General features: G+C 49.8%; 1 protein-coding gene across 1 annotated transcript; it reads right to left on the bottom strand.

Annotated features, from left to right (window-relative positions):
- Positions 1-1,521: 1,521 nt before the first annotated feature.
- Positions 1,522-5,400, bottom strand: LOC102982007 (peptidoglycan recognition protein 3). The gene is given in 4 exon segments (XM_007131077.1): positions 1,522-1,723; positions 2,985-3,186; positions 4,068-4,175; positions 5,352-5,400. Coding segments are annotated over 4 exon segments (561 nt in total).
- Between the last annotated feature and the right edge of the window lie 4,394 nt (positions 5,401-9,794).

The raw sequence follows: 9,794 nt of genomic DNA, 5'->3' as shown, positions 1-9,794 counted from the left end.
AATACAAAGCATCCTAAGAGACTACTACAAACAACTCTATGCCAATAAAATGAAAAAGCTGGAAGAAATGGACAAGTGTCACAAAGAAAGAAAACTACAGGCCAATATCACTGATGAATATTGATGCAAAAATCCTCAACAAAATAATAGCAAACAGAATCCAACAGCACATGAAAAGGATCATACACCATGATCAAGTGGGGTTTATCCCAGGAATGCAAGGATTCTTCAATATACGCAAATCAATCAATGTGATACACCATATTAACAAACTGAAAGAGAAAAACCATATGATCATCTCAATAGATGAAGGGAAAGCTTTTGACAATATTCAACACCCATTTATGATAAAAAAAAAAACCTTCAAAAAGTAGGCATAGAGGGAACTTATCTCAACATAATAAAGGCTATATATGAAAAACCCACAACCAACATCATCCTCAATGGTGAAAAACTGAAACCGTTTCCACTAAGATCAGGAACAAGACAAGGTTGCCCACTCTCACCACTATTATTCAACATTGTTTTGGAAGTTTAAGCTACAGCAATCAGAGAAGAAATAGAAATAAAAGGAATCCAAATCAAGAAAGAAGTAAAGCTGTCACTGTTTGCAGATGACATGATACTATACATAGAGAATCCTAAAGATGTCACCAGAAAACTACTAGAGCTAATCAATAAGGAGACAACAGACCTGTATGCAGAAAACTCTTAGACACTGATGAAAGAAATTAAAGATGTTACAAACAGATGGAGAGATATACCATGTTCTTGGATTGGAAGAATCAATATTGTGAAAATTACTATACTACCCAAAGCAATCTAGAGATTCAGTGCAATCCCTATCAAATTACCAATAGCATTTTTTACAGAACCAGAACAAAAAATCTTAAAATTTGTATGGAGACAAAAAAGACCCCGAATAGCCAAAGCAGTCTTGAGGGAAAAAAACGGAGCGGGAGGAATCAGACTCCCTGACTTTAGACTATACTACAAAGCTACAGTAATCAAGACAGTATAGTACTGACACAAAAAAACAGAAACTTGACTTGTTTTTGCATTTTGAAATGTGTCTGTGTATGTGTGTACGTGCGTGTGTGACAGAGATTTTGTATGTCTATGTGCGTTCATGTAATATACACAAATATGTATATATGTTTACCCCACCCCATTTTCATGCTCTGTTCTTCTCCATAGTCCTCATGCCATCTGACATCATACATATTTGACTTGTTGATTTCTTCATTTTCTATCTTTCTCCACTGAAATGTGCAGTTTTCTCTGTTTTGATCACTGCTGCATCCTCAGTACCTGGAAGAGTGGCTGGTATTCCATAAATATTTACTAATTGAGTGAAAATGTGTGTACATATATATTTATGTCAAGTAAGGTTCCATGGCCATATGGTTCTAGTGGAAAGGAGAGGAGGCCAGCAAGGTGCCCTCTCAGAATTTTCCGGATCTCAGCATGAGATGTTCTTGGTCCAAGAAACCAATGAACACCAGTAAGAAAAAGCATTCCCTACTGTAGTTGGGTGGTAACTGGGAGGAGGGTGAAGCAGGACTGAGGAGCTTTACCTTTCCTGGGCATCAGTGGCTATTGAGGGACCAGGCAGCTCTCTTCTTTCAAGAGAAGTGGCTGGATATACCTGAGTGACAGGTGACCCTTCTTTATGGCATAGAATATCAGATGGTTGATAAGCCTTGGTGGTTGACCTCCCACCCTGTGCTGACATTAGTCTGAGGACCAGGTTGGGGCCTCAGGGTGTCCGCCATGTCCCTGGCTTTGCTGGAGTACTTTCAGCAGGCTGCTCTGTCCCTGCAGCCTTTGGTCAGTTCAATGTGAAAATAGCCCCTATGGCTACAGCAGCTGCAAGGTACAAACTGGAGACTGTTACACTGTCACTGCAAAAACCTGACTTCGAGATGCAGTGGCTGAAGTAGACAACACAGCAGTGACAATGGCGGGGCGGTGGGTGCACTAGTGGTAGGGACAGCAGCTGAGCTGTAGTGAACACAGCGTCCACAGAGGGTGGAAGGGAAGACGCCCCCCACCCTGGCCCCCAGGGGCTCTGGTGGCTAAAACAGGGGCTTCAAGCTGCTTTTACTTATTTGCAGCTAAAAATAAATGAAGAAGAAAACGTGGGTTATCCTTTCCAAAGTGGATAATTCAGAAAGCATTTATGTTTGTCTTTGGAATTCAGGGGGGAGAGCACCATTCCCCCTCTCTCTCTGTCTTCTTCTACAAATACATATATATCCTGATTCTTGAGGGGGAAAAGAGGAGGTTGTGGGCCTCCACTCCACAGATAATCCGCAGAGGGGTTACTCAATACACAGTGGAAGCATCTCCTTGCCTCACACATTTGCTTTTAACACGGGGCCCTCCTCCTTGCATCCCCAGTGGGATATCTCCTATGGGATCCCAGTCGCACTATGAGGTGACCCTTCAGGGTACCTGGTACCTCTCGGGGTAAAAGCCCCGTCTGTGTGCAGAAGTGGAACAAGGCAGGATTAGGAGGCAGGCTGGGAATCGTTCTGGGTCCATGCTCCCTCTCTGAGTGACTTTGAGCAAATTCTCTAACTTCTCCAGACCACAGCATCCTCACCTGTGACACAGGGGTGGTAATATTTCTCCTGCCCATTCCTCAGAGTGACTGGGAGAGCCTACTTGAGTAATACTTGCAAAGACCTTTGTAAACTGAAATATTCTTCGAGCTCCAAGGGGGCAACTGTACTTATTACAAGACCTCTCTTGCTCTTTCCGGGAGCTCCCAGCGGCAAAGACCACATCGACATACATGGCTCAGAGCTGTCTTCCTCATGACCCCTGGGGGATTTTGGATTTTGTTTGTATTAGCATTTTTTAATTCATTAGAAAAGCAACATGAATGGGAAATTAAGAAAAACAGAGAAGGGGGAACAGGAGGCCGCCTCAGAGGGATAACTCGAATGTGGGCTCCGGGGACCCCACTAGCCTCTTACATGTAGGCCACATCGCACCAGCCTTTGTTGTAGACTGAACGGGACTGCAGGCCCCGCAGCTTCCAGCTGCACACTTTCTGCTCCTGGCACTTTATCCCCGTAAGCTGGTCCATGATGACACAGGCCACAGGCCGGGTCAGCTGTGCCCTGCAGGTCAGGAATCTCTCCCCCAACTCCTTGCAGGAGACAACGGTGGACGCACCTGGTGGGGGGTTTGGGGGGGAACCACAGGCTGGCATGCTAAGGCCCTGCCCGTGCCCCCCGCAGGCTGTCCAGGCCACCCTGGGTCCTCTGTGATGGGAGAGGCCCCAGGAGGAGGCCTGCATCACCACAGCCACCCCTTCCCATCTCCATATCCCGTTTAAGGTAAAACAAATCCCCATGCAGACTCCACACTCAGCCTGAGAAGTCAAGTGGCCTTGTTCTCCAAACACTTCCTCCTTGTACTTCCCTGGAGGACTATGCCCATCCTCACCTCTTCTCTGCCTGCAGAAAGCAGTCCCAGCAGCACCCCCCGCCCAACCCCGGGGTTCTGAGCCTACTTCTCATGAAGCACGTCAGCATGGACGCCTCGGGATGCGTGGTGCCCACTGGCATTTGCCCCGGTGTCTGACTTGCCTTTCATCGGCTGTCCCCTCAGAACATGACTCTCTGAGGAAAGCTCTGCCACTCTCCTCAAACCACTCTCCTCACTCTCCCCGGCAGAACCCACAGGAAGCCCCATGAACACTGAGTACGGATCTCCCTCCTTCAGATGAAAATACACTGTGGGCAGGGCCGTGAGAGCCCCACACAGGACCCAGGACCTCCCCAGCTCTCCCTCACTATCCTTACTTGGGGACTCCCAGGAGCTCTCTGAGGGATGCAGTGTTTCCACCTGGAGAGCTGGGGACTGGGACCTTTGTCTTTTCTCCCTGGGTTTCCTCTTTTTCCTGGAACCCACCCTTGCCTAAGGACTCAGGACAATCCAGGGGACTAGTTGGGGTTCCACCCCACCCCACCCACCCAGCCCAGCCATAGTGACGTCCTGAGAAATACTTCTGGCCCCCTAAGAAGCCCCAGGCCACCCCCAAATGGCCTCACCACTGCGACCCTTGAGAATGAGCTGTGAGATGTCAACAAACAGGTCCAGAAGCTCCTCTGACAGCCCTCTGGCTTGGGTTTCATTCCAAGACAACTGTGGGGAATCCCCTGGGAAGGAACACTGCACTTGGTGCCGGCCCTCGGAGAACACGTGGACCAGCTCTTAGGCAGAGGCTCCACATCCCCCCTGCCCCCCCAGCCAACAGCCTCTCGGCCTCCCCAAGTCACCTGACTTCCTCTAGGAAACAAAGAAGAGGAAAACCACGGATGCATCTGGCCTCACTCCGCCTCTGCCTCTCACATCTGCCCCAATGAGACCTTCACTCTCCCCATCCTCCCCAAGCCTCCCTCCATTTCAGACTCAGTGCAGTCTCTCCTGCCTCCTCATCTGAGCAGCTCTGCCTTTCCCCGTTCACTCATATACATATTAATAGATCAGAGTGTCATGTACCAAGATGGCCATCATCACGTTAACACGTATTCATATATTAAGCACCTAGTGATCCAGACAAGGTTCTTGAAATACAGAAATTTACAGATTGTTGTGACTGCCCTCACAAACTAGATTTTTTAAGATAGGATTAATGGAGGATTAATCATCACGAACATGCCTCATCCCCCTCTGCCTATTCGGTACCAGAGGTCATGGGGGCAATAGCCACTAGAACCAGCAATGTCACCCACATCACCTCCCACAGGCTGGCTCTGTAATGTACAAAGCATTTTCAAGGGCACTATCAGTTTTGTGGCTTAAAACAACTTTGTGAGATAAGCAAAGCAAATTAACTACTTCCTCTATACAGAGGAGAAACTGAGGTTCAGAGAGGTTATTTGTCTAAGGCGATATGGGTTTTAAGCTGTGGACTTGCATACCAACCCAGGCTGTCTGACCCCAGTGCTGTGTTGATAACCACTAGACTCTGCAGCCACCCCAAAATTGTCAGAGGACCTTGGGCAAGTCACTGCCACAATGTGGCCTGTTTCTCTGTCTTTAAGATGAGGTTGTTAAGGGTCTCCACCATGGTTCTGAGAGTCTGTCCTTCTGTGAAATCATCAGGAACAAATACTTGACCATGACACTGAAGCCAAGGTGTGCTGGGCAGGCTGGAGAGGCTGCTAAGGATGGGAGCCCATCTCAGCAGGGCATGGGGGCACCTGAGCCAGGCTCTGAAGGGGAACATAGCTAGTGGGGAGGAGTGAGGACACAGGAGAGGATGATTTCCAAATGAAACCAGGCTGAGGCTGATGCCAAAAGCACTTGTGACCCAGTGAAAGAAAACTCACCCCAGGCCCCGAGATCCAGAGCAGAGATGACAAGAAGCTACAGCAGCATCCTCCTGTGGAAGTAGGTCACCAACAGGGAAAGTATAGACCACAGCCCTGGGAGAGACACCGACAGCTAGCCCGACCGTCCTCACCCTTCAAACAGGACTCCCACCCCATTACATGGCCCCCGTCTGCCTCCCTGCCAAACCTGTGCACCTCCTGGGGCCAGCACCTGACGAGGCTTCTCAGGGTCCCCAGCACAGGGTTGACCCTCGGCAGGTGCTCAGTAAAGGTGAGGGTGCTAACACCTCTGTCTAGCCACCACCCTCACCAGCCTCCTATTACCCTGAGAGCTCTTGGTCCCTCCTAGGAGCCCGGTGCCTCATCTAAGGCCTTCCAGCATAGACAATAACAATTTCTAAAATCCCTGAGTAGCTATTATGAGTAAACCATGTGTAGATATTTTTACATCTAGTGCTGCAATTTTATATTCAATCCTTATAAAATTCCCATATGATATTTGTAACCCCATTTTTATAAGTGAGAACAGAGGCCAGAAGGAGCAAACTACAATAGGGGGAAGGGTGGGCTTCATCCCCAGCACTATCTGAGTCAGACGTGTGTTAAGTCTTCCAATTCGGTCCTCCATCCTGCAAAGATCCCTGACAGATGCTCACCTAACTTCTTCCTGAGTGAGAATAGTAATAAATAATAGCAGCTATCATTTACTGTCACATCCTATTTTCCAAGTATTTGCTGAGGACTTCATAGTTATTCCATTAAGTATCTTCACAATGACCTATGAGACCTGTACTTATCATCAGGAAACTGTACTTCAGAGAGTTTAAATCACTTGCCCAAAGTTACCCAATTAGAAGGGGCAGATCTGTCTGACTCCAGAGACTCTGCCTAGAACTTCTCCCCAATCAGCTTGAGTTTCTGATGGTGGATATTCTCAACGAGGATCCAAGAGGTTAAACTCCGGGATTATTGTGGTCCTTTCCAGCTGCAGGAATATTTTCTGCTGTGTCAGGCAGAAATAGTTGTTTACTTGGGCTCAATCCAAATGAAATATCAATTCCCTGAGATGTCAACCAAAACATCAAATTTTCTCCCAATTATCCTACTGAGAAACTATAGAGAGAGGTTTGAGATAAAGTGGGGCAGATCACTGACCTCCAGGGATTTTATATTATAATCAATAGTTCCCAGATGGAAAATGTGTAGAACCCCAGTTTAAGATGAGCATATAGGAGCTTCCTGGATCAGGACAAGAAATCTCTTGGCCGTTAACACCCAGGAATCCAGTCATTCGAGAAAACTGTGTCCTGATGACAAACCAGCCCACCACAAAGGAGGGCAGGCACCTGATGAACATGTGGGAAAGTGTTGAGCCTCTCTCATTGGCCAAATGAGAGGCAAGGATTAACTTGCCCAAGTTGGAAGCCCTGTAGGCTGGCCTCCCAGGAAAGAAGTTGGCCTCTTGCAAAGCTACCTAGAAACCAGCAATCAATTCTGGTCAATAGGAGGTTTATACCCTGGTCGCTTGGCCATGGTGCTTCCCCAACCATGAATGATAATGAGGCGAGTGCAGTCCCAAGCTTGTCACATCATAAGCTGAAATTGCAAGGCTTGAGCCCAACCTCTCATCTTGCTAGAGCAGGGACTGGTGGGGTCTCCCACCCCCACCTCCAACTGCATACACTGAGCTGGCAGGACAGGCTGCAGCCACAGTTCGGCCACCGTGGCTCACATTGCTATGCATCCTCTGTACTTAAAATGAAGATGAAATATTAGGACAGGAGACAAGTGAGACATAATAGATAGGGATTCCAGGTTAGACAGAAAGGGAAGAAATTGGGTAGAGGTAACCCCAGGACCCAGAGCCTTGGCAAGAAAGATCCAGGTGTGGTAGAACCAAACCCATTTAGAACAATTTAGGATAGAGAAAGTTTTTACTTGGAGGAAGAATTCAAGAGTGGAGATCAGGGAAACTTTCTCCACTATGTTAACTTTTTAACCTGATAGAGTCCAGTCCCTCCAATAGGAGAAGGCTTCTCAAGAACACACACACACACACACACACACACACTCAGAAATACCTGTGGGTCCCTCGCTGTTCCAGCCCCACAGGTCAGGCTGCAGCTGGCTCACCCCTCATTGGCTGGTAGTGCCTTCCTTTCAGGCTTGGCCTCTGGCCCTGCCCTCCTCCAGCTGTTGCCTCCTCGGCCTTCTCTCTCCCTGGCACTAGAGGGCACTCCCTCCCCGGGAATGGAGACTGGGTCCTGGCTTTCCAGAGAGAAGAGGAAGGCCGGGAGCCCTAAAAAAAGGGGGAGAAGAGGAGGGCGGAGCTCTGAGGCTCTGAGTAGCTCTGTCCACCATCCACAGCACTGAGAGGGACTCGGTGAGACCAGACAGGTGCTGACAGCAGGGGACCCGCCCTGTGAAGAAGCCCCAGTACTTCCTCCCTGGGAAAGGGCATGGCTGCCCAAGGCTCCCTGAGCTCCTTCCTCATCCCCAGTCCCCAGGAAACCCGGCAAAGCCAGGGGTTGTGCCTGTGGGTCACCTCTGGGAACGTCCTGCCCGTGGGGACAGATCTGCTCCAGGAGTTTGAAGGCTGTGGATGGAAGTCGCTCACCAACAGCCCCCCACCCCACTCCTTTCCACTGGCCTCACCAGCAGGGGCAGGATGGGGACAGAGAAGTAGAAAAGTACATCCCAGGAGGCCACACACACTGTGTCCTCATCACTAGAACTTACTCCCACCCTGTGGCCAGGGGGCCCATTCGCTCACCACCCCTTCCTCAGCAGCAAACTGTCACCCACCCAGGAAGCCCCCCACAAACCAAGACTCTCCAGCCCCTCAACCACTCTCAGCTCATCCCCTAACATGCTCCACAGTCTGCAGCTCTGGTCTCCAGAGCCCTTGAATCTTCACAGAGGAAACTCCACATGACCCTTTGCACGAGTGCAATAGGACAATGTGTCTCCACAGGGACCTGCAGGGGCTCCCACCTCCCAGTGGCAGGGGCAGCCTTCTGAGACCCTAAACGGACCCTTCTGAGGGAACATCCCCAAATCTGCATGGGTTGCCCTTAGTGGAGCTGCAGAGTCACCCTGAGGCCCGGGGTCCACAGAAAAGCTCCCTCAAAGGGCTGCACTGGTTCCACCTGCTCTTCTCACCTGTTGACCCACCTGGGCCCAGGGCTGAGTCTCCCCAGGGAGAAGACTCCACTTCCCACCACCCCTCCTTCCAACCTCTGGCCTTGGTTGGCAGTGAGGGGGGCTGGGTGGGGTCTGGGAACCTATTGATCAAGCCAGGAATAGCCTGCCAGGGTTGGGACCTCCACGGTTCAGCCCTGGTCTTAACTCAGGCCTGGGTTAGCCTGGGGACCTTGGGGCCCGCCATGACCTTCTGACATGAGGGAACCCACGGCCAACACAGGATCCCCAAGTGTGGACTCCCTTCTATTTCAAAGCCCTGTGCAGCGGCTCACTCCTGCCAACCGCTCACCCTATTCTCCCCCCACCCATTCACTTTCATCCTAATCAGCACTATATGGTCACAGTCAACATCTCCACAGAAAGTCACAGGACAACAAACAGACCGGTGTGTATTTCACTCTCACTCATTTCTTCATTTATTCGTGCACTCCTGCATTTATTAATTCAACATATTGCTCGGTCCTGGGACCGCGGAGGTGAGTCAGGCCACATCCCTGGCTCGGGGAGCCTCAGCAGAGTGGAGGAGACATACCTGAAAGTCAAGAACTTCGGGCAGAGCAGAGGTCATGCCCTTCAGCACATGCCGTGCTTCATTGTTAATGTTCTTATTTTCCTTTAAAATTAGTAGACGAATCTTATAAGCAGGAGATTTCACATAAAATTTCAGATTCCCTGGACCTTCGGGAGGTCCATTAATACCTGATCCACTTTCCCACGTGGCCGCCTTCCCCTGAGGCTGAGTACCAGCTGCCCCTTCAAGTTAGGAATGCTCTCATTTGCCACAGTCCTCACCACTCCCTAGTGTCCCCAACCCTGAGGCCTCATGTCGGTTGTCACGAGTCACGCTACTGATGGTGCTGTTGGTGTTCTCCAGCCCACACCGCTTCACCACTTTACTCCAGGTCCCTAGTTCCTGCAAGCTTGTGTCTTGAGATCCTTGGTCCAGAGTGAAATGTGCCCTGGTAGAGGCAGCAGAGGGCGCTGTGGACACACACAGGAGAGGCGCCCAGGGCACCTGCTGGGATTACCTACAAAACACAGACCTACTAGAGTATGGACTTGAGGATATGGGGAGGCGCAAGGGTAAGCTGTGATGAACTGAGAGAGTGACATGGACATATATACACTACCAAATGTAAAATAGATAGCTAGTGGGAAGCAGCCGCATAGCACAGGGAGATCAGCTCGGTGCTTTGTGACCACCTAGAGGGGTGGGATAAGGAGGGTGGGAGGGAG

The sequence above is a fragment of the Physeter macrocephalus genome, chromosome 4 (assembly GCF_002837175.3).
Source record: "Physeter macrocephalus isolate SW-GA chromosome 4, ASM283717v5, whole genome shotgun sequence".
Taxonomy (NCBI): Eukaryota; Metazoa; Chordata; class Mammalia; order Artiodactyla; family Physeteridae; genus Physeter; species Physeter macrocephalus.
The sequence above is the reverse complement of the archived record's forward strand: the minus strand, read 5'-3'. Positions and strand labels throughout refer to the sequence as shown.